This window comes from Poecilia reticulata, linkage group LG8, assembly GCF_000633615.1.
Source record: "Poecilia reticulata strain Guanapo linkage group LG8, Guppy_female_1.0+MT, whole genome shotgun sequence".
NCBI lineage: Eukaryota > Metazoa > Chordata > Actinopteri > Cyprinodontiformes > Poeciliidae > Poecilia > Poecilia reticulata.
In genome coordinates this window covers 13,625,081-13,648,753 of record NC_024338.1, presented here as the reverse complement: position 1 = coordinate 13,648,753, position 23,673 = coordinate 13,625,081, and the positions used below count along the sequence as shown (strand labels likewise).

General features: G+C 41.8%; 4 protein-coding genes across 4 annotated transcripts; 1 reads left to right on the top strand and 3 right to left on the bottom strand.

Moving 5' to 3' along the window:
• Window positions 1-1,267: 1,267 nt before the first annotated feature.
• On the bottom strand, window positions 1,268-6,377 carry LOC103468781 (E3 ubiquitin-protein ligase TRIM39-like). Its single transcript, XM_008416083.1, has 6 exons — window positions 5,777-6,377; window positions 5,520-5,615; window positions 3,966-4,196; window positions 3,852-3,874; window positions 3,636-3,754; window positions 1,268-2,709 (listed from the first exon to the last, which is right to left on the bottom strand). Exons 1-6 carry the CDS (start codon window positions 6,314-6,316, stop codon window positions 2,150-2,152), a joined length of 1,569 nt encoding a protein of 522 aa, XP_008414305.1. The 5' UTR covers window positions 6,317-6,377; the 3' UTR covers window positions 1,268-2,149.
• A 1,895-nt stretch (window positions 6,378-8,272) lies between these two features.
• gipc1 (GIPC PDZ domain containing family, member 1) lies at window positions 8,273-12,613 on the bottom strand. Its single transcript, XM_008416084.1, has 7 exons — window positions 12,440-12,613; window positions 11,469-11,954; window positions 11,204-11,389; window positions 10,855-11,035; window positions 9,985-10,097; window positions 9,819-9,900; window positions 8,273-9,741 (listed from the first exon to the last, which is right to left on the bottom strand). Exons 2-7 carry the CDS (start codon window positions 11,760-11,762, stop codon window positions 9,590-9,592), a joined length of 1,008 nt encoding a protein of 335 aa, XP_008414306.1. The 5' UTR covers window positions 11,763-11,954; window positions 12,440-12,613; the 3' UTR covers window positions 8,273-9,589.
• An 883-nt stretch (window positions 12,614-13,496) lies between these two features.
• LOC103468783 (dnaJ homolog subfamily B member 1-like) lies at window positions 13,497-17,233 on the bottom strand. Its single transcript, XM_008416085.2, has 3 exons — window positions 16,574-17,233; window positions 15,072-15,634; window positions 13,497-14,979 (listed from the first exon to the last, which is right to left on the bottom strand). Exons 1-3 carry the CDS (start codon window positions 16,782-16,784, stop codon window positions 14,749-14,751), a joined length of 1,005 nt encoding a protein of 334 aa, XP_008414307.1. The 5' UTR covers window positions 16,785-17,233; the 3' UTR covers window positions 13,497-14,748.
• Window positions 17,234-20,562: 3,329 nt separating this feature from the next.
• LOC103468784 (very-long-chain enoyl-CoA reductase-like) lies at window positions 20,563-23,667 on the top strand. Its single transcript, XM_008416086.2, has 4 exons — window positions 20,563-21,481; window positions 22,035-22,086; window positions 22,236-22,280; window positions 22,392-23,667. Exons 1-4 carry the CDS (start codon window positions 21,314-21,316, stop codon window positions 22,526-22,528), a joined length of 402 nt encoding a protein of 133 aa, XP_008414308.1. The 5' UTR covers window positions 20,563-21,313; the 3' UTR covers window positions 22,529-23,667.
• The last annotated feature ends 6 nt before the right edge of the window (window positions 23,668-23,673 follow it).

The following is a 23,673-nucleotide window of genomic DNA, read 5'->3' as shown; positions in this document are numbered from 1 at the left end:
CCATCTGTTGTCTATTCCATTTGCACAACAGCAGGGGAAATTGATTGTCAATCAGTGTTGCTTCCTAAGTGGACAGTTTGATTTCACAGAAGTTTGATTTACTTGGAGTTATATTGTGTYGTTTAAGTGTTCCCTTTATTTTTTTGAGCAGTGTACAAAGTTGTGTGCAAGCAGAGTGAGAGATATTGTAAAATATCATAATCTCAGTAGAAATTAGAACGTGCTGTGTGAATGGAGTCTTGAGGAACCCGAGAGGGGATTATTCCTGAAAGGGGTCGGCAAAAGCCTAGAGATRAAGAAGGACGCCAACGACCCTCTTCAATAAACTCAGTAAGCTGATGAAACTMCAACTCATGTGAGTCTCATCTTTATTTWTTTTATTTTTTTTACTTGYATTCAAACTCCTTAAACTCTGTTGGAAAAWAGACAGGTTGGCGAAGACAGGTTATCCCTTTCATAAGTGAAATCATCATTTGAAAACAGCACCCAGGTTATTTTTGCCGGGTATTAAAATGTGTTTGATGATCTGAAACATTTGAGAGTGGAAAAAAAAGAAGAAAAGCGCAGAAACAGAAGACATCTGTGGGAGAGAGAAGCACTTTGTCCTGTGTGATGTCCTCCTCTGCCTGCTGCCGATGCTCCAGTCTCTGTTGGACAGGTTTGACCTTTGTAGCGTGAATAAGTGCACCGCAGGAGGGCTCTCATGTGAGGACAGCCGGACGCAACCTGCTGATGAACAATGCAGGCTTTCTAGACAAAAGGACTCACCATGATACCAGACCTGATGACACACAGGCGACAATGTCAGTGGTATAAAGGACAGGCTGGTTCTAAAACACAGAACTTTAATGTAATAAGGCTCTTATTTCATATTCTTATTTCTTAATTCAGACATGCTAATTTGTCCCTGTTGTTTTTCCTCTCTTTGTTTCTTATCTCAATGTTTAAAACGACAGCTCTGCGCCCCTCCTGGCTCCACCCAGTTGACCTGGGTGGAGACGAGGTCAGTGGAGAACCGTCTGTTGTCCTGCAGAGTACGTTTCTCCAAATAAGGACAAAATCAAACAATGTAGAGGAAGCAGTTTATTCACCGACAGTCATACAGGAAACGTCAGGACTTATGATTGTGTGTGAGTTCTTGTAAAAGAAAAGTTGCAAGTATTGTTCAGTCTCCATAAAATAAAATAAAAAAACTGCAAAAAAAAAATACCCCTGATAGGTTTAGGTTTAAATGATCTTTTTGTTTTACCAAAATGTTTATGGTTACAGGAAATTATTTGAATGTTTTGGAAGAGCCCTGTTGGATACTTCTGACCTAAATCTGGTGGAGAATCTGGTGGGGGGAGTCGATAAAGGTTAGGATGACTGCAACATGGTCTTCTAACCTCAAAGAGGTCATCAGCAGAAATAAATCAGCAAAATCTTAGTGGAAACATAAGATTTAACATAAGATAAAAACAATAGGTTTTTTTTTTTTATCAAAATGAAAGTATTTTAAGTTATTTTATTATGTTTMTTTCAGAGATCTCTGCCTTATGTTCTATGGAAAATAAACATCTTGGTTAAATGCAGCTTATTCGATATCTAAAACTACCTGTGGTGAGAWTMATTTTGGGCTTAATTGTTTTKGTTTTGTTTTGTTAAGTTGTTGGTCCAAAGAATGAAGAGAGCAGTGAGGATACAAAAACCGCAGAAATGTTAAAAAATAATTACAATTTTAGGTATATTTTCTGAATTTCCAGCATCATTGAAAGAAACACAATTGCAACATTTTTAAATTTTTAMATTTTAGATGTTTTATTTCAACAATGTGTGTAGCATTGCCGTCTTCTCAGTCCGCCTGATTTAATATCCAGGATATTCTCATGAAACATATCAGTAAACTCTCTTTTATTCGAGTGATTTGTAAGATTAAAATGAAATTGGGTGCGGAGTGAGATTTAAAAACAAATGTGTGGTTTTTTTACCACCAGGGGGAGAAAGATGCTCTCTCTCTGCTGCGGCTCATTGAGAAACAAAAAGGCGATTGAAGGAGTTCGCATAAGAGTGTCTCAAACAATAAAAATAGTATTTTCTWTATATCATGCTCAGTTCGCACCTGCCCAAAAACATCATCAGGTGTGTAATCTAACACATCGGTGCTCTCTGATCACCAGGTCGTGCTGTTCCACACAGCCACCTTGGCGGGGCAGATCTTCAGAGGTTTGGCGTTGCTCCCGTTGATGTTGACTCCGGGGCAGAAGAAGGGATACATCTTTTCAGTGAAAAAGTCAACGAAGGTGTAGACGGGCTTCATGGTCACAGGGTTGGAGAAAATGACCTCCCCKGCCTCGAAGTCGAGCTGCACCCTGACCCGGCTCAGGTCGCCCTCCAGGTGGAGCGGCGTGCCGGGCCTCGTCATCGCCGAGTACTCGCCCTCCGAGTGAGAGATCATCCAGAAGCCCCCCTCCGGACACCCTGAAATTTTCCCTTTCCTGTCGATGGTTTCCTTCACCACGCCGAGCATCCAGTCCTCCTTACCGCCCACCTCCACCTCCCAGGCGTGGCGGCCCGAAGTGAAGCCCTCTGACCCCAGCACGAACACAAAGTGACCGAAACGCTCAGGATTGTCTGGGAGCTGCTGAAGGGATCCGCTGTTGGCCACGCTGGTCAGGTCTGAGGAGAGCGACAGCCAGGAGTAGGCGGTGTTGGGATCCAGGGTGATGGGAGCTAAAATCAGAGGAAAATCAGTCATTTAACCGAGAAATATGATTTACACGAATGCTYCTTTGTGTTACTACACAGACCAGTCACTGAGAATATCACAAATTAAAAAGCAGAATAAATATTTACACTTTGAGCTTAACGCCACAACAACATGAGAATGACAGCCTTGTTACCATCATGTTTTGAGGCTGTAGATAAAATAGTAAAGAAATAAGGCAATCATGATGACAGTGCTGACCAAAATAAAAGGAGAAACCAAAAGGTTTTATAGCTACACAAGACAAACATTGAGGTATTTGGTCATAATCAAGAAGTAGAGGTTTCAGAATCACACTTTCAAATCCAAGAGCACTGCACCTACTGAGAAGCATGGTGGTGGTAGCATCATGCTGTGGGGCTGCCAGTGGTAGCACCGAGAGAATTAAACACTGAAAATGGAGGAGATTTACCTCCAAATTCTGATCCCACTTTGCTCTGAAACTCATTCTGGACTGGATAAAGTTGACTGAAGTTGGGTGGCCCTAATTTTCTGCCTCAGCATTACTGGAAATATGCTAATATGTCTGATATCTGGATCCTAAATGAATTCTATAAATCCTGATAAAAATGATCAAGTACCTGGAATTATTCCAGAAGCTTATTGGTGGATTCAAAAAGTGGTTAATTGAGATGAAACTTGCTAAGAAAAGTTTAAATTTGAGAATGTATTTCAGTCTGGTTGCATACGTTTGATTCTGAATGAAATTATTAAATATATCTTCATTATTAAAAGTCCAAATGTAATGTGACATCCATCCTCATCTTAAATTATGTGATCTTCAGGCTTCCAAGAACGTAATAATCAAAGCTCGGCTCAAAATAACAAAACTGATCTGGTTTACAAAGTGTCTGCTGCACACAGTCCATTCAGAGTGAAAAGATGTACTTACTGTACTTAACCAGATCCACCATGTTTGCCCAGACGTGGTATTTCAGGGAGCTCACATGCTTGGCCACATTTATAAGGGCACCCGACACTTTTTCCGGATCTTTCTGGGGGAGCTGTGCTCTGTGACGACATGTCACGGTAACCATTCAGTACTAAAAAGAATTAGACTGTAACTTAACATAATATTGCATGAGGGGGAAAAAAAAGAAAACTTTACCTTTTCTTTGTACTGAAGTAATTCTGAAAGGACACCGCAGACAGTTAAGGTAATTTATGTTCAGCGTGGGGCAAAAGGAGTATTTTATTTTTGCCTGGAGGTAAATYTGCTCACCTGGAGGAACTGAGCGTCACCGGATGCAATCTCGTTCTCAACGGCGATGACGGCGTGGGAGAAAGTGAGGATGTCTCTGGTTATGCTTTCAGACTTCTTCTTCACCAGCTCCCTCTTCTCCTCGTCCTCCTTTTGCAGGGTGGCCAGTCTCGCCTCCTCCTCGCGCTCCAGAAACCCCCGGAGCTCCTCAAACTCCTGCCGTATCTGCTTCTCTGTGGCCTGCGTCTGGTTCTGCCAGTCATGAAAATGAAAATCATCACTTCAGATATGCTGAATGGTCCTTTGCCTTAACTGCATAATTTGAAGTGCATGTTCGGTATAAAATAACTGCATAGTTTAGTTATTGAAAAATTTTTATTTTTTATTTTTTCTCCATTTTACAATGGAAAGAAAGGGAAAAGGACATGATTACCGTTCTAGTTGAAGGTGACTGGAGCAGCTCTTTTTCCTCACTAAGTGATGGATGAGAGTTTGCCCAACTAGTCTACATGTGTTTAGTGAAAGGGGCTCCTGGCCCTTTGACCAGCGGAGCAGGAGCATGTTGTTTACTTCATGAATCAAATTAGGCCAATTAGGCATCCCTGAGTCTGAGACAACATTTCTCAGCCAGAAAAGGCTAGTTTAATCAATGCAGTCTGCTGATKAATTGCTTCCTGGGAAGGAAAGGTTGAGATGCTACTCAATATTTTCAATGGGATTGAGATAGGAGRTTTTAGCTGGATTAGACGTTGCATTTGTGTTTTTTTTTAAACACAAATGCCMGAGGCACCAGCAAGCTAAGCCGATGCTTGTGCCCATTGTGGAAAAACAATTAAAATTAAGTTATGCATTTTTGCAAAGTGGAAGAAAAAAAAWTAATAATTTTTTCCAATTAAAAATCTTAAAAGTCAGCCTAGCATTTGTGGTCACACCCCCATCCCCTTCACTCAAATGCCCTGCAAATATCTCCTAATTTTAATTTCTAGCTTTGCGAAGGTGGTAAAGACACAACATGAAAAGCAACTTGTGCTTTTCATGTTGCTTCCTTCCAGTGGAAGTAAGTTACATTTACATACAATCAGTTGTACTGCTTTTATTTCACATTTCTTTTATCAAARTAACGAGGTTGAATTCAAAATGTAAAACACTTTGTGTCATTTTTTTCCCCACTTCACAGACATCACTTTTTTTGTTGTCTTGAAATATCAAAGTTTGTGGTCATAACAAGRAAAAATGTAGAAACAAGAGGCGATTTAATGATTTACAGCTGACCTCTGGAGGGAAATCATGCCTAAGGAATGCACAGGTAGAAACTGAGACTTTGATGAAAATACCTGTAAAAAATTATGCCATAACTGTTTAATTATTAGTTTCCCCACTCCTKTCTGTGAATGTTTGACAGATTTATCTGGAACCGTGAATTATGGACCTTCTTGGAACTCCAAACCATCCAAGAATCTAAATTGTTCTGCTTATTGGTGTTTACAGCCCAACACTGCATGACTCAGCTTGCGTTAAAGTGAAGTCAGCAGTCATGTAGGTCGTCTACCGTTTCTTGGATCAATTTATTGATACCTTGATGTGTACGGTTGTGTCATCACAGTCCTGCTTGGCTTCATACAGGCGCCGCAGATTCTTCTTCAAGGGGATCAGCTCCTTCKTCAGTTCCGACTGGGGGAAGAAAAAYGTCAGAAATCAGAGGAAATCCAGCCAATATGTTTCCATCTGTAGCATCATTAAARAATTKAAGGTTTTATAACGTTTCAGAGCAATTCAATTAGGCGTTTAAGCTGTACAACGATGCATTACTAAAGTCGAGGAGTTATTTTTACCTTCAGATCCTGGGCTCCTTCATCCAGAGGACACACTTTGTGTCCCTGGTGCTTCTTGGAAGTGTGACACACACAGCACAAGACTTCAAAGTCGTCCATACAAAAGAGTTTGAGAACCTCCCCGTGTGTCGCACACTTCTCCTCCAGCACCGCCGCTTCCTCCGCGGCCACGCCGGCCCCCGGCCCGGCCACAGTCGCCCTCCTCGCCTGCTCCTTCAGGAAGGTGTCGGCCACATTCTTCAGGGCCAGGCTGACGGTGGGCTCCGTCAGAGAGCACTTCCTCCTGCAGATGGGACACTCGCGCCGCGCCTTCCTCTTGTTCCAGAACTGCTGCAGGCAGGCCCTGCAGAAGCTGTGGCTGCACTTGAGCACGACTGGCTCCTTGAAAATCTCGCAGCAGACGGGACAAGACAGCTCGTCCTCCAGCATGGAGCCCGAGCAAGAGGAAACAGCCCGCGGACGAAGGGATGAGGTTATCTTGGCGATCCGAGGCAGGGAAAGTTTTCCTGGCTGGGAGGAAGCTCTGGGTCGCAGAGCCATGACCGGTCGTTCTTAGAGCAGCTTTTGTTGTTTGCAAGAAGAGGAAGAGCTCCAAGGWGGGTCTAGAGAGCAATCTGGCCACAGTTTAACAGCAACCTCAGTTATAGATCAACAAGGACTCGCAAAACTTGTTTTTTTCCCCTTCTAGCAAATAAGGTAAAGGTCACCACCCCCCATTTAGCAGCCACAACAATAAATSTTTCCACTGAAAAGAGCTTTGAACAGTCTAGAAAACAAGTTAATGTATTATTCTGTTTGACCYGGTGTGTAWAATTATTTGATCCACTGTATTCTTTTTCTTTTTTTCCCCCCAGTATTTTCATTTTACTATGAGAGGCAGAAGCCGGGCTGAAAAGATAAAAAAAAAATCTATATTCAACTCACTGAGTGAAATAAGAACTCTGCCAAAAATAAGAAACAGAGTTCCAGCTCCAACACATTTATTGTGCACAAATGTGACAAATAGATTATTCAGTCCGTTTATACCAGTGACTTCTGAGCTGAGTTTATGATGTTTATAAAGTAAACATGCCTTAACACCAAGAGAAAGACCAAAGAGCATTGAAAGGACATCATTGTCAAGATGGTAGACCTCCACAATGCTGGATTGAATGCTCAGACAACAGTAAACATATAATTTATGGAACACCATCAACTATTGATTAATATTAACTAAACTGTCCAACAGCAATGAACCAGATTATGTCATATAGGATGTTGTTCTTTTAAAATACAGCATATGAAAGCTGGGATTATTGAAAATAGTTATGGAGTACCACAAGGGTCTGTGTTGGGACCTTTGCTTGGATTAATGATTTACCAAAGGATAAGGAACAAGCTGTTGTGAATGTTCATAATTGGATCCAGAGATCTCATTTACATATTAATTTATCCAAAACCAGGTATGCATTTCTTTTAAAAATGCAAATGCCACCTGTGATTCTAATATTTTAATTCAAACACACAAAAAAAACATAATTAGTACATGAGATATTTAGGGGGTCATCTTGGATTCCGTATTTTGTTTTTAACAAGTGAAGCATATTGGGAAAATAATTCAATTTAATCCAATTCTCAATTTATTGGAAATATTTTACCTTTTGAACGCCTCAAGTTATACTTTGATTACATCTCATGCGACAAATTGCAAACAAGTTGGAAGTCGTTAATTTCATAAAAAAAGCGATAAAGGTGCTGGATAAAAAAAACAAAACTAAATCGTATCATCTTTGTCAGACACTCTAAAAACTACTGTTGGTCAAACTACTCTTATCATGATTCTGATTCTTGGAATACAAACATTTCTCAATTCATTTAAAGAGAAATCATAATATTGTGCTTCCATTCAGTTTAACTTGCTTCTGGTAGACTTGAATTTCCTCACTGTGGGACAATAAAGGATAATTATATTATAGTCTAAGCTTTTAGTTCCAGATTAATTTACTAAAAGAACGAATAAACCAAATTCCGGTTGATATATTTGAAAAGCTGGTTACCAATACACGAAAATGCTTGAACACAAAGGTTTCTCCTCCAACATCCAACACCTATTTTACTGAGAGATTAAATCCGTATTTCACTCAATTACATGCAAATCATTTTGAATTTTACGCTCCATGCTTTTTTTTTTTCCCCCCACAAACAATGAGAGGAAACATTTTCCACGTTGGCTCTCTAATTTGCCACCTTCCTGACAAAGGCCTGTAAGTGACCTCGATGGGTCCGTCCAGAGCTATCAAGTGAGCCGAGGTCGATCTGATTACACCAGCCGACAGCCGCCGACAGTGATTTCACCGTCTGAATAAACGCCATGCATATTTCAGGAGGACAAAGGAGGGAGAAGAAACACAAACACCCTTCTAGGTGGCTTCTGTGAGCGCCCGTAAAAAATTCAGACGCTAAAGTGGGCAAACGACAAAAACCATTGCGAAGAAAAACCAGACAGAGAACGATGCGTGGTTGTTGTTATTGCGTTGTATTTGAACAAGGACCGTGTAACACAAAGCCATCAAAATAATTATTAGTGTCCAAAGCAGAAGTTAATTACATCACCCATGTAGATTTATCATCAACTCTGAGGAACTAATCAAAACTACAAAATAGCTTCTTCACATTTGGATCATCTGAAAATGTCAGAACAACAAAAGGGTTTGTTTCTTTTTCTTAAATTAGGCGTTGTTGCACGATGGAAGCAGCATCTCATTCAGGATCGTTAACATCATGCATCTGTGTGTTAAACATAAAAAAAAGACAGATATATCTGAAATTAAAAAAAAAAAAAAAAAAGGATGAAACACAGATTTTGTTTCTTGTACAGCGATTCCAAACCATTACAGTTTCTTTGTTACGGCTCTTAGTAATAAAGACGCGACGACATGGTGAAAATGTTCATCTTTTTACACAATTCTTAATCAGTTTTTTTGTTTTGTTTTAAATAGACATCACATCACCTCATATAAAAACACTAGCTATAAAAAAATAAGTCGACACAGTCCACAAACCAACCTCCTGCTTGACCTTCAGGAACAGGAAGTAAACACTGATTTCCTTTCAACACTGTAGAGTCTCCTGTCTGCTTCACTAACAGTGAGCCGCTTAAGTTTTTTAGTGTAAAGCTACGGTTTACTATCGCCTCTTTGTAACAAGAGGTTTTATTTCCAACTTAAGACCAGATGTTAGGAAGAAATGTAAAAGAAGAAATGTAACAGCACACACATGCTTGTAAAACTGACCCATCACAGTAACATCAAGTGGTTCAGAACAGCACTGTAGCTCAGGGGGAGAAGTCGCGCAGTGCAATATCTAACCAGGTGAGGCGACGTGCGGCTCGTCCTCACCTCTGCCGTTGGCTTGCAGTGCAGAAAGACACGTAGTTTTAAAATCAAAGGTCTCGTTTCTCCCATATCGGACAACAGAGTCGGCCGCTCGTTCCGCTGCCGGCAACTACAACGTCAACATGCAGGGAGGTTTTCAGTAATGGGGAGAGGGAGGTGGTGGGGGGTGGGAATCACGTGACGTGCTCAACGATGTCATTTCTGGAAAAAAAAAAAAAAAAACGCTGGAGGACACTTTAAAGCACTTTAGGAAGTCACGGCAGTCACCTTCCCCTTCGTGTAACCGGACGGTCGGCTCTGGCTCCCAAAAGGGTGGAAATGCACAAAAATAGAAGGAGTGTTGTACACTGGAATGAAAATAAACTCATGATGGTGGTGCTGTGTGTCCTGGTAGTGTTAACGCCCACACGGGGGCGYTTTGCTCCGTTAGCTCCTGCAGTTACACRCGTCCGACCTTCGCGTCACCGATGGCCCCCCACACGTCGAAAACAAACTCGTCGGGGAAGGCGAAGTCTCCCAGAGTCTCGTCCAAAGCTTCRGCAAACTCGTCTGGGTTCTTCTTGTCTTTGCCCAGCTCCACCATAGTGGCGGCTGACGAGAGACGACAGGTCGTTTAATCGGTCGGAAATACAAAACGGGGATCTGTGTCTACGGACACTCGTTCTTACCCAGTTCGCTGTCTCTGATGCCCATGTAGCTCTCTAGCAAATCATCCACCTTCTCAATCGCTTTTTCCTCAAAGGCAGAAGGCTGGCAAAACAAAATTGAATGCGCACGATCAGGTACCAGAGATTTAGTAAACAAACATCCCAAACCCTCCTGTGATCAGCTCACCAGCTCCTCCACTGTGGCGGGACCTTTAGAGCGCAGACGAAGGGTCCCTCTTCCCGTGCCGAGCTGGACCCCCGAGCCCGACCTGGAGCCCGACGACCTCTGACCGATCATATCTGTGTCAAAACAATTCATGTACTTGGCGTAAACTAGACATACGTGCGACTTTGAGCTAGAAAATCTAAAATCTGATTTCCCCCCCCCTCTCCAAATCAATAAATGCACCATCCCTTTAAAACCACCCCAATAAGATGTTGCAACACAGTGCAGCACTACAAATGAGATTTTATTTTTTTTTTTATGTCTTTGGGCTTTCAAGATGTGACCGTCGTGGAGGATGCTGGATTTGGAAATGTTGGCAAGGTATTGCAAATCTCCCAGCTGGGCTCAGATCAAACAGAGGCTGATTGTTTTCAGTTAGAAATGCTTAACCAAGCTAAGCTGCCAACATAGCAATCTGAAGAAATTTTAAAATCATGTTTTTGTTTTGAAATACCTGTGAAATCCTTGTAAATCTCCAGTTGTTCAACTTTTTATCTGTGGCAGTGTGMGACAAAAACCACCAGCTGCCCACTTCTGACAATTAGCTCAGCTTCAGTGCAGTTATTTTGGTCTTATCTGGGCCTTTTCAGGTCATTTCATGAAGATACTGCAGCTATTTTATTACCTTGGGATTTTGATGCTTTTMTTTTATTTATTTTTTTGGTAACAGGATGTTAAATAATGAACCAAAGCCACAGAGGAAGCCAGTATCAGATGTAAAGTCCATGCGGGATTGTCTGCTGCAGCTGATGTCTTAAAGTAAATTCAGTAGAGGTCAAGAAATATAACAATAAGGCTCCATAATTTAGGTCACCATTCTCTCTAACCTACCAAAAGCTTTGAGGGGCTCCACAAGCTTGATGGTGAACATTTTCCCCTTAGGAAGCTCCTTCAGCATTTTGGCAACTTCGTAGTGTCGACAGCCAATGAGGCGATGGCCGTTAATGGACTCGATCATGTCGCCGACGTTAATGACCTGGATTTGATGGATGATGCTCCCCTCCCGGATCCTCTGCAAAGCACCAAAAGTTAAAACATTTCAGGTAAAAACAATTCAGCTCACATTTTGTCAATACTGTTGTGAATATTTACACACAACAATCCAGTGGAGGGTGGGGGGGAGGGGTGGGGGAGGGGTTGTTGTGGCCCTTCTCTGTAGATTTTTGAAAACTTTCCTCACCTTGATGAAAGCATAACCTGCTCCGTTGTCGGTGATTGTCAATCCCAAAGCGTCTTCTCCTTTGAAGATTTCTATTTCCTTCTTCTGGCCTTTAATGTGGGCAAAAATGAAGTCCTCCAGCCCAATCTGTCCCCCTAAAAGTTTATCCATGTCCACCTTATGAGTGTTCAGCGTGCAAAACATAACCTGTGGAGAGAAACGGTCGCATTTAATCTTCATCCCAATCAAAACGTCTTGTTTTTTTGTTTTTTCAAGTCTGACTGACCTCAGATGCTGGGATGCCAAAGGCCTCTCCAATTTTGGCATAAAGCTCTCGCACATTGCTAAAGCCCTCAATGCGGCCTGTCGGGCTACCGTGAGCCAGTTGGGTGTGGAAAATCAGCCGGGGTCTCATGTTGTTTGGTGGGGGAGGAAGGCCGTCAGACCCTGCAGCCTCCCCGGCGACTCCTCCATCCAAGCCCTCCATACCCGGCACGTTGAGACCACCGCGGATGGGCTCCGCTTCCTCATTCTCCACCAAGGGGGACGCCTTCTTCCTCCTTCCCAGACCCAGAGGCATTGTGGACGCCGCTCTAGGAAGTTACCCCACAATCCAGACCAACATAAACCTGGGGTGCTGACTCAGCAGCAGATGTATTCAGTGTTTACGTCAAGGCCCTCCAGACCAGTTCGAAACTTGTATCGGCCAGGCACTGAATGAATGTAGGAGCACACACATCAGAGCAGCTCACATAGCTGGGTCTGTGATCAGCTGGACAAGAGAACCAAAAACTCCAGTTATTAACATACATCAAACAGAGCCGAGGAGAAACCCTGGGTACAATGTAAAAGCGTCTGTATCGTGAGCTGCTTCACAAATAGGCGGCAAGCTCAAGTGTTAAATCTAAAGAAATGTGCTACATATACTGAAGTTACTTCTCATCCAACACCACACTGCAGCCTGGACAATCAATGCATGAGACGAGGCTAACGTTAGCTGCTAGCTGGCTTCCAGTTAAAGCAAAACAAACACTTGACAGGTACCCAGCTACAGAGCCAACACCAAAATAACACTAATTAAACAGGTGCCTGTGGCTCCTTGTCGCCATATGGTTACTAAGAAGTGTTGAGGTTAATTAGCGCGATCGGTAAACATGAACCGAGAAGCGAAAACATGGCAGGGCTCGACTTTTAGCTCTTCCTGTTAGCTGAGTAGCCCACTAACCCTCCATCTACTGATAATATTAATAAAATAACCTTGTTCTATTGAAGTACGCTCTTCACGCTGCTCCGCTTCTAGCTGCGATGTTTAATTATCCCGAACAGACTGGTAGGAAATTACAGCGTGTGTTAGTAGCGGTGTGTGTTGTTGTAGAATTAGCTTTGAGCCAGCCAAGCTGGGTGGAACAATGACGCCTTCATGTAGCCTCGTAAAAAACAACTCCTCCTCCCCAAGACCGAGTGAATAATCTAGAATGTGAAAAGATGGGGGTGGAGGGGGAAATAAAATAAATTCTTGTTTTTTCATGGTCATTAAATGAGAGGAAGGTGGCAGATATGTGAATAAATTAACGCTAAATAAGTAAATAATAATAAAAAGTATAGYAGTGCTTACAAATTCTGATTATTTCTACAGTCTGATTTTTAAAAACRCATCCTGTTACATTCCTCCTTTATGTAATTCTTTTCTGCCCTCTAGCGGTTGATTATTTTAATTGCCACGAGTCAGACTACCACCACYACTACTGCCACATTTGCCCGTAGTTCAGCTAAATAAAACTAATTTAAAGCCGCAAATATACATTAACTTTCAAAAAAGGACAGCTTATAAGTTTTGATAATCTATCTACCCCTGAGTATCTTTTGATAGATTTTTTTAAAGAAGCACAATTTTATTACCATTTCTAGGTTTAAATTTCAGAAAAATTGTATTAAACACACACCGTTTCTTATCTACTGATAAAATATYTACATCTAATAAACGCTGCCGTTAGTTTTAGCATCATTCTGCAGTGTCTTAACATGTCTGTCTCAAATATAGATTTCTATTGGTCTTGTRTAACGTTCAGATTTCAAGAGAAATTGACTTTCTAAAGCATTTCTCAAATTTCTGTACTTATATTTAAGCTTCGGCTTCAGATAATTGCACAAAAAATTTTTTTTTTTTTTTTTTTGAAAAACAGCTCTTAGGTTTTCTGCCAATATTTGCTATTGAGAAAWTTTTTTAAACAAATCACTATTTACTGAAACAAACATTCTGCTCTGTAGTTCTCATACAAGACAAAAAAAAACTAAAATAAAACACTGTTACAGGTGTGCTTTACAGTTTCTTTAATGTCAAATCAAAAAGGATAAAAAAAAATATCCTGTGATAAAATCATTCTCGTTACAAATAAAAGGATTTTGAACCCCCAGCCACAGACTGTAAAGCATAAACAACACATGAACGCTCTATGGTTTCCCCCTAAAGGAGGAACAAAGTAAACAGGCTTTTTGCATACAAAAAACATCACAGAGATGACACATCTCTAAGTTTAAACCACCCGTCTTGTGTCTGAAACCTAAAGCTCCAAGAAAAGCAGGGGGGAAAAAATGCAGCACTGACATATTTCCAGACTTTGTAACCTCAAGTCATGTTTTTCCCCCCTACTCAAGCATTAAACAATCTCCCAGTGATCAGTCTGAGCCGCGGAACTACTCATTTCCAGGAAGCGAACAGCTTGGAATCAAAACGCAGGTTAGTGTACAGAGTAGAAATGAAACAAAAGTAATGATACTGAAGTTTCTTTCCGCCTGGCAAAAACAAAATCATGTGCTAAATATGTGATTTTGGTAGAAAACAAATGTTTTATGTAATCATCAATCAGGCAAGACAGCAGGATTCACACCTTTAGACGCACATATAATTTAATTACACAGAGACGGCTGTTTGGCACAAAACAAACAACGAACATGAGGAGCAAAGTAACTTCTTTAACGATCAGGCTCACCGATCTGATAAAGATATTTTTTTTCTTCCCCTAAATTTCCATCCCACGCACRAAAGGATTCGTTACTCCCCACCGTGTTGCACCGCTCAGCAGTCTGTAATCAACTGGGATCGTTTGCATGCATCATAACTAAAAACACRCGACTCACATTTTAAGCCTTCAGAAGGCTTTCAGTGGGSTTTTTTTTCTTCCCTCTTTTTCAGTTCAACAAGATCCCAATGGAGTTGTCGTGGAATTTTTCCCCACGACATGAAATAGGAAATATGCGTTTTTAGACAGAGTCGTTTGTTAGCGTACAGCTACGCTCAAGCCTGCATCAACGCACCTGAGGTTTCGCTTAAGTAGCTGACTGCACATCACTTCAAAACGTCTGCTGTGAAGCAAAATCAGCCGTGCAAACTTTTTAAAAGACATTTAATTTTTCTTCCTTCACATCAAACCAGATTTGGTTCTGAAACACAGCTGGAATAAAACCCGATCCTGAATCGTTTAGGCCGAAACCCGACGCTGAACGCCAACGCCGTCACGACTGGAAATGTTGGCTCGCTGTTGAACGTGTCGACGGAGACGCTTTGGTCACATGGGGAGGATCTGCTCTAGTGCGTCTCGCGTGTTGTCGCCCAGTTTCTCGGGAAATTTAACAGAGAAGTCCAAGATCATGTCGCCTCGTTTGTCGGGACACTTGGACAGAGGAAGCCCCTCTCCCGTGATGCGCTTCTTCATCCCGGGCTTCACGACTTCCCTGGAGTGAACAGTGATGGTGCGGCCGTCCAGAGTGGGCGCCTTGACCGTGCATCCGCACAACGCCTGGAGGAAAAACGCAGGGGAAATAATAAGAATTTATCATCATTTTCTGAACTTTTATCAATAAATCAAAGGAAATATACCAGATTGTTTACCTCTCTGAGGGAGATTTTTGCAGGATAAACTATATCTGACCCGTCTCTCCTGAACACAGGGTGGGGTTTGTCCTTGACCACAAAAACCACGTCGGCAGGAATGTTGGTCGGAGTCTCGTCGCCCTCCTTGGGGAAAGTGATTTTCGTCCCCTCTTTCCACCCGCGTTTGATATTGACCGTTAAAATCTTGTCCTCTTTGCGCATGGTGCAGCCGTCGGGGTTCACTCTCTTGCGGGAAATCCTCATCTTTTTGGTGCAGCCGGTGAAAACCTCCTCCAGGCTGACGTTCAGCTCGTGCACCACGGGCGGGTCCTGCCTCTTCTCGTGCGGCCTGTGCAGGCCGCCGGGCTGGGTTTTGAAGGACCTGTGGAAGCCGCCCATTCCTCCCATGCCGAACGGGGAGAAAGGGTCGTCGACGTCGCCGTCGATGGACGATGAGAAGAAGTGGTCGAAGGGGCTGCGCCCACCGAAGAACTCCGCGAATATGGCGTGGGGGTCTCCATTGAAGGTGTAGTTGAAGGTGGGGCCGCAGTGTTCTCTGCCGTCTCCTGGACCCTTTAGTCCTGTTCAGGAACAAGGCAACAAAGATCTGGTTTAAGCTTTTGCACGTTTGCATCAATGGGAAGAAGAAATGACCAAAAATAAATAAATAAATAAGATCTGCCTCGGAATGATTCAAAAAAAATCTTCATTTAATTTCTTTAAAATTTTGACAGACAAAGACACTGTCAAGAAAATATAATCAAGCGATGGTTGGATCTACATTTTAGATTTGAAAGCAGCATTTAAATAACTCACATGCAGCTTCTTAGCACAAAAACGTAAAGTTTTGCCAGAGCCTGAGCAAAGTTTCATGAGGCCTTGGGTAGAATTTGAGCCCCCACAGCAACACAAATTCACTGACACCGTCCTACTCAAATAACATCAACTTAATTAAACAGTGCCAAAACACCAGAAGCTCTTTTCCGCAGCTCTTTAATTGACAGCTGTTTATGTCAACAGAGATTTTAGAACAAGCTACAGAAGAAACAGCGCCCTCTAGTGTCTCGACAGCCGAGAGTTACATAATCCTGGGCCCTAAAGTCGCTTGTACATCGGACCTGCTCCGGTTCCAAGCCCACAAATTTAAGCATGTTCGTCTCTGCACCAACACCACAAAAACAAAAAAACTAAGCATTAACATATAAACGTCTAATAACATTTATATGTTAATGTGCTTTCTACTTGCTAATCCAGAACTGTAATGTGAGACAGCAGAATGGGAGAAGAGGACAGAGCCTTTGGTTTCCAGCAGGTTCTCCAGCTGCATCCATTGTGCACACAGACCTTTACATAGTGTGACAGCTAATGCAGAAAGCTGCAGGAAACCTCACTCTATTGCAAATAATGCACCGATTGCAATTATGCATTAACCATCTGAGGACGAAATTATGCTAGCATCAGGGTAAAAGTGGTGAAAACTACAAAGCAAGCATGCAACTTGTGTGAGAGAGTTCAGGTACCTTCTTCTCCTAAACGATCGTAAATGTCTCTTTTCTTAGCGTCACTGAGGACATCATAAGCTTCAGCAACCTCCTTGAATTTGTCTTCGGCTCCGGGTGACTTGTTTTTGTCCGGATGGAAGCGCAGAGCCTGTTTTCTGTACGCCTTTTTGATCTCGTCGTCGGACGCACCTCTGGCTATTCCCAGCACATTGTAATAATCTTTACCCATCACACTGAACGGCCAGCTCCAGTTTCCCCCACCCCCGTTATGAAAGCACAGCCAGCGGGGACATCCAGGTGGTCATGTGTGCGGCGGCTCAACTTGCTTTGCCCACGCCGCAGCTGGTGTGACCTCCGGCGGACAAAAACTGTCAGCGTGGCCGTGACAGTCAGAGGAAAACTTTCGATTTTGCGCGGAAAAGCAGACGAAAAAGGTTCCGCTTGTTTGTCTTGCTTTTTTTTATGAAAAAAGTAAAGAACAAAGTGTACTTAGAGATGAGATGCCGCCGCGCTGAAAAGTAGCCGGGCACAGAAACTTCTGGAAGAAGCTGACGAATGTAGGTCGAGAGGATTCCCTCCAAACAACTTCCGGTTTCACCTGACCTAAATAAAAAGGTGCGTCGGTGGACTTCGTTGTTTTTAAACTGAACCAGGCAACCAGCCGAACTCCCATGAATGAAACTAGTATGTTATGATTTGAAATTTGGTAATGACCTATTGTTTAATCCTTGTTGTAAATTCAGAACATTATTTGTTGCGTCTGCTGAAGAGGAGGGGTTCCGTTTTTGTGCCCTTCAAAATAAATCAATCCTGTTTAGAAAAATGTTAGACATTTAAACATTCGTTCCTCAAACGTAAAAATTGTAACTTAGGCGATATCTTTTCCAAGAAATATCCAAGAAATTTTCACAAAAATTATATTTTTACAATATATTTGTCAAAATGTATCATGAAGGGGTTTTTTTCAGGTCCTCAAAAAAAAAGAGGAAAAAAAATGAAACCTGGGTAAATAGAAAATGCATAGTGCGGGTTTCTAATCAAGAATACATTTTTTTACTGGAGGAAATCTATCCCTGACCCTGGTACTTGTCCCTTGTTAAATCATTATTTGACAGTGATAACCACGATTTTTTGTTGTTGTTGCTTTTGCAAAGCATAGAAAACAATCCACCCCTCATGGAGAAAACATGGAACAGTGGTGAACATTCCCAGGAGAGATTGGCTGCCATGACTTGAGCTCGCTGTTTCCAAAATTAGTTCAAGAGCAGATCAGGGAATCATCCAGGATATCACAAAAGAACCCAGAACAGCATCTACAGCGCCACAGCCGTCACTTGCCTCAGTTAAGGTGTTCATAATGCAACAATAAAAACAAAAGAGGAAAAAAMATCTGGGGGTTCAAAAAAATSATGGCATCCATGAAAAGTTCCAAAGTAAGAACTACTGTTATCCAAGAAGAACACTGAGGCCCATCTATCCAAAAACTTTTGGGAACGTTGATACCAAACTGTAACTTTTTACAGGGTGAATGTCTTGTTACATTTGACATAAAACATTCAGAACAAAGACCCTCATACCAACAGTCAAACATGGTAGTGATAGCATAATGGTTGTGAGACTGCGTTGTTTCTTAAGGTCTCTACAACTTGCCATATTTGATGATACCATGAATTCTGCACACTACAAGAAAATCCTGAAGGAGAGTGTCAGGCGCTCAGTTTGTGACGACACCAGCCAGTCCACTTCTGAATACCTCTAATGCAGTGACTAGTTGACGGTGTTGGAGTGGCCTAGACAAATACCGCAGAGAGGCTGAATCACGCCCTAAAACAGGCTATTCATGCTCAGACATCTTTTCGCGTGTTAAAAAATAAAACWACTTTGTGAAGAACAATAGACCAAAATTCCTCCACAACAATGTTAAATGTCAATTGTTAGTTTTAGTATTTAGTGGTCAGTTTTTTGTTTGTTTGTTTGTTTGTTTGTTTTCATAGGTTCAGGTTGATTTGGATAGCTTTCCCCTTTATCAATGAACTCTCCATTTGAAAACTTATGTTTTCACTTGCTTAGGTTATCCAGACGATATGAAACATTTAAGTGTGACAAAAATAGAAGAATAAAAGAGCAAACAAAATTTAGACAAAATGGAAGGAGCTGAAACAGTAAGTAAAGAGAGAGAAAAAAATAACTAAAACCTTTTCATAGAATTCAAGAGGAGAGAGTACCTGTCAGTGCTGCCAACCAAATACATTTGATGGATTGAATACCAGGAAGTGTGACCACCTCAAACAGGAGAGTTGGCAGCTTGACCGTCCTGAGCATCCAGCTGAGGTGCTTGTTGCCACAATGCCAAGAACGGACGTCAGCAATGACCTTACTGAAGCAATTGTTGCTGCCCGTCAATATGGGAACCGTTGTCAGGCACTTTCCAAGCAGTCAGGGATATTCTACAGTGATTATCCCCAAGCTGAAAATATTTGAGACACATGTTTGTCTTCCCTGGCGTAGATGCAATGCTTCAGAGAAAATGCAATATGCCTCAGCGTGATAAATGGAACTATACAGACTAACTGAGAATGGATAGATTTGACAATTTCTCATTATATCCAGTTCTATGTGATTTAGTCAAGTACATGCTAACATTGCAATGCTATCCAGTGTGTCCTTTCTCCTTATATATGCCAACTGTCCTGCAATACACTATTTTACACAAGTTTAATAGTCAACACTGTGATATGCAGAAAAAAACCCTCAAACTTTGGCCCCGTTTTCAATGTGTGAACGTTGTAGCACAATAAAGTACGTACTTACGACGAGATCCTGTCAACCTTGTTAAAATTTAATGGTACAATATGTGTGGCTTGTGGTTCTGTACACAACAATGAGCTCACTGTTGGCAAGTTCATACAAGAGTCTCTGGTGAGACACGTGTGGCTGAGTCAAAAGGCTGAATTACTTYCTCCGTCTGCTGTCACGTTCTCCAGTCCTGCTACTGACCGCATAGTTTGATTCAGGTGTGTTGAAGCAGAGATACATCTAAAATTTGCAGTCTTACAACTCTGACATCATACTACCTTACATTGTAATGTGTCACCACGACCTCTTCCCTTTAAAGTTTTCTTAAGCTGGAGAAATAACAMAGTGTATCAATTTTTAAAGAGGCGGGATTATGTATTTCTCAGGAACATAATCCCGCCTATAAAAATGCTGTATATGTCAAACCTGACTTACTGTAAAGAAAGTTGACTKTGCGTTTTGATGCCTTGAAATTGGGCCTCTGTCGYTACCATCAGCACTTCATCACAACAATGCTCCTCCCTTTCACCACTGTATGAAAGGTTTCATACAGTATTTCATACAGTATTTCTAAGTTTTGRACTTAGAAATACTTCTCAGCAGTCGCATAGTTCCACCAGGTGTTTGCYAACTGCTGCTGCTGCTAGTCTGGAGGAGCAGAGTGGGGTGATTGCCACAGGAGAGTCAAGGATTTCTTAAAGGTGTTTAAAAGAATCAAAGCAACACCCCAGKTGGGTGTTTGATAAGGAAATAACATTATAAAATGATATAAAGCCCTGAAAAGTCAATTTTACATAATACCACCCATTTAAAAACCTTAAAGCTCGTTACCCAACTGCACTCAGTTCATGGCCAATTTAAGATTTATTTTTAAAGAGGACACTGAATACCGCTTTTATTTAGCTTCTTTTTTTTCTCAGAAAGTGTTCAAGTTTCCTTTTAATTTAAAAACAACCTATAACTCAAACTTATTTGCTTGAGTACAGAAATTAAGAATTAAAAAAAACAAGAAAACCCCTTTAGTTAGCACTCTGCCACAAAAACGTATAATATTCACCCAGTCTTCAGATTTCTTGMTCCTTTTAGTCTTTGCCGACCATTAAGCGTGACACAGGAATGTTTCTCATCAGAGACTCGACGAGAGCGGATACTACTGTTGTTTACTGCCTGGTTGTACAGCTCGAGCCTGTTATAAATAGAGAGTAGAATACAGATATGCAGCTGGCTATGTGAGCTGATGCGCTGACCCTGTGTGATGAAAGGTATCTCTGATCTCCTCCCAATCAGCATTTTCTCCACTCTCCTCCCACCACAAAGCTTTCAGAGATGATTTAACACAGAGCTCCAGAGATGAACATGTGGTCTTTGTTCCAGAGTTTCAGGAGAAGAGATTGCCAGCTCCATGGGTGGTCTCAGGGTGTGTGGGGGGAGGAGGAGGGGGTCATCATGTGTTGGCAGATGGAGATTTTGCAACCAAGTGTGCAGCAAAACAGACAGGATATGTGTTTTACAAGTCTAATGAGGGCGTATTGGTATGTGTCACTGAGTGGAGCTTCATGCGGCTTCCTGAGGTTACCAAGCCRGTGCTGAGCGAAWCGGGCGACTTATATTTAGCCTTGCAAATGGTGCGCTATGGATTATGTCTTGGAGCTCTCCAGTTTCGTCTTCGGTGCGTTTTGTTTCATGCAAGGACTGTGGATGTCCATGAGGCTGCTGTTCAGGTACTGAGCAGGTCTGTCTCATAGTCTCAAACCAGCTCTTCTTTTTCCATCTAAACTCCATCTCCTTTCTGAACTCTGGAAGAGGCTTTTKATTTTAATGTCTTTTCCGCATTGAGACAGCTTCAGTTTGGATCCTAAGATTTTGCAAGACAAACTGTAGCCTGGAAACTTTTTACTTTTTAGTGTAACTAGGACGTCRCAATTTTCTTCACTGCATTTTTGAAGTTTTGGCTCAAACACCATGGATATTCTAGCCTTAGAAGCAAAAAGCCAAAATGGAGCAGAAGCTGAAAAGAAGCCTACACCCAAGCCAAAGCCAAAAGCGCCCAAGAAGGCTAAAAGGATTGTTTATTTTGAGGTGGAGATCTTGGACTGTAAGACTAAAGAGAAGCTGCTGTTGCTGGACAAGGTGAGTCTCACGTTCTGTGTTCTTAATAAGTTCAGGGATATTCTGATTCTCACTGCAGCTATAAATCTTTCCAGGTCAGATATTTTTGAATCATTACTCAATTAGTGACCATGTTCTTATGAGCTACTCATCTAATGACTGTAAATAAGTTTAGGGATATTCTGATTGTCATTGCATCTTTATGAGTCAAATCTTTTGAATTCAACTGAAAAGGTTTGAGCACAAGTGTCATTATACAAATGTAAATCCCTAATAATCCACTCGTTACCTGACTGTGTCATTATCAGTTATGTGTCTATTGAGCAAGCGTTGCATTTAGGAGGTGAGAATTCCCTTTTCATCCCTGAAGAATGATCTATTCCAGCTACAGCACATGCCTGTGCTGCATGTCATGAAGATAGACAGACATGATAAGAYGCTTGCATAAACATGCTGTGGGGTACTGATAATGAAAAAAAGCCCACAGGTATAAAACAAGTGTAATTTATGTTGAATTTTAAAGGYACRCTGTGACAGTGATCSTGCATGCATGTTCTTTATCTCCACATTCTAGGTGGAGCCAACAGCCACAGTTTTGGATATTAAATCCTTGTTTCACAAATCGTGTAAGTTTATCATTCACAGTGTTGGTTATTGGAAATTATGCTCGTAGCCAAATCGGGGTATAAACATTTTTTTATATATATATATTTCTTTTAATATTTAGAATACCAAGAGTGAAGCCCACACTGTGTTTTTTTTTATTATTTCTCAGATCCAAAGTGGTATCCAGCCAGACAGTCTCTGCGTTTGGATCCAAGTACATCTGCATGCTTTTCATCCTGTTCTCTCATGAATGCACAGTCACTGGCTGGAGATGATTTGGATAGTTTAATGATATACAGTATTGTCTGATTATCAACTGTTTCAGAGGCCAAGTGTCTCAGGGACGAGGAAGTTCTCCAAACGCTACCTGTGGGAACCACAGCCAGCTTTTATTTCAGTGACCTGGGACCCCAGCTCACATGGGGAACAGTAAGGCCACACAAATACACTCAATGTTTTTGACTATTTCACCGGGAAATGTTAATCATAGCCACTCTGCATTGTGTTAGGTGTCCAAAAAGTTTAAACTTGCTTTTGCTCGACTGAAAGAGCTTTTTTCTTCTCTTAATTTGATATTTGTTTTTTCCAGTACGCAAGATCTCCTATCTAATCTGTTTCTCAATAGCTTTTTTCCATCGTCATGTCTGCCTATTGAAGTGTTGCACATAACTGAAAGCCAGAACCTAAAGAGAGAGATTTTCACCTCGTTTTTCAAAGCGTTGAATCCGCTTCGGTAGTTCCCTAACATTCATGTGCTTTAAATATAAACCGACACCCTCAGTACCTCCTGAGCATAAATACCAGTCTGAAGTGACAGATAGAGGTGATTTGCTGTCGTTCACGCCCCCTCCCACCCCMTGCACTGCGTGTCCTCTCCAGCAGGACATATAATCTCATGGCCCCATTTCTGCCGAAGGTGTTTATCCCTCTGACCTCTCACTTGCCTTTTACTGTGCCTCATTATTCACCCTTACCTACACTGTTCTTTCACCCCCCCACGCCCCCGACTTGCCCCAGCCGAAACCACCAGGTGCTACCGGTCAGGCAACCTGAGCCGAGGCTCCTCCTGKAGGTGCTGACTCAGGAATCTGTTTTCACTGTCAGCTGAGATGCTCCGCTTGATCGCATAAGCGTTACAAGTTGTAAGATTTGCTTTATAGGTGTATTATTTTGCATTAAATGTGACAGCTCGGAGAAAGTAGGGCAACTGCTTCTGCGCTGAGGTGCCACGGTAAAACGAGCTCCTGGAGAAGCCAAGGCCTTCGCTGGTGTCGGTTACATGTTAGGTCTCCTTTTGGCAGATATTTTACACCGCCAACATTCCTTTCAGATATCCGGTATTTAAGGTTTCCTGGTGACTACGTTTCATACAGTGCTGGGCAGGTTTACTGTAAGAGTCGATGGGAGTCAGATGGCTGTGAACAGAGGTTGAGTTTTGAATCTTTTGAACCATTTTGGTGTTAATTTGGTGGAGTGTTTTTGATCAAACAAAAAGATTCAGCAATGACCTAGTTTCATGTTAGCAGTATAGTTTCCATATATTTACCCTGTTGTTGCTTCAAACCTATCTGGAGGTTTATGTCTGAAAAGCATCTAACCCAAAAAAA

What these genes read in the sequence shown, in the direction of transcription:
- LOC103468784 (XM_008416086.2), top strand. Translation starts at nt 21,314, where the DNA reads ATGGATATTCTAGCCTTAGAAGCAAAAAGCCAAAATGGAGCAGAAGCT. An exon ending in ATCCTTGTTTCACAAATCGT is followed by an intron (nt 22,087 to 22,235) that starts GTAAGTTTATCA and finishes ATTATTTCTCAG; the next exon opens with ATCCAAAGTGGTATCCAGCC. An exon ending in GTCTCTGCGTTTGGATCCAA is followed by an intron (nt 22,281 to 22,391) that starts GTACATCTGCAT and finishes CAACTGTTTCAG; the next exon opens with AGGCCAAGTGTCTCAGGGAC.
- LOC103468783 (XM_008416085.2), bottom strand. Translation starts at nt 16,784, where the DNA reads ATGGGTAAAGATTATTACAATGTGCTGGGAATAGCCAGAGGTGCGTCC. An exon ending in CGATCGTTTAGGAGAAGAAG is followed by an intron (nt 15,635 to 16,573) that starts GTACCTGAACTC and finishes GTTCCTGAACAG; the next exon opens with GACTAAAGGGTCCAGGAGAC. An exon ending in CAAAAATCTCCCTCAGAGAG is followed by an intron (nt 14,980 to 15,071) that starts GTAAACAATCTG and finishes TTTTTCCTCCAG; the next exon opens with GCGTTGTGCGGATGCACGGT.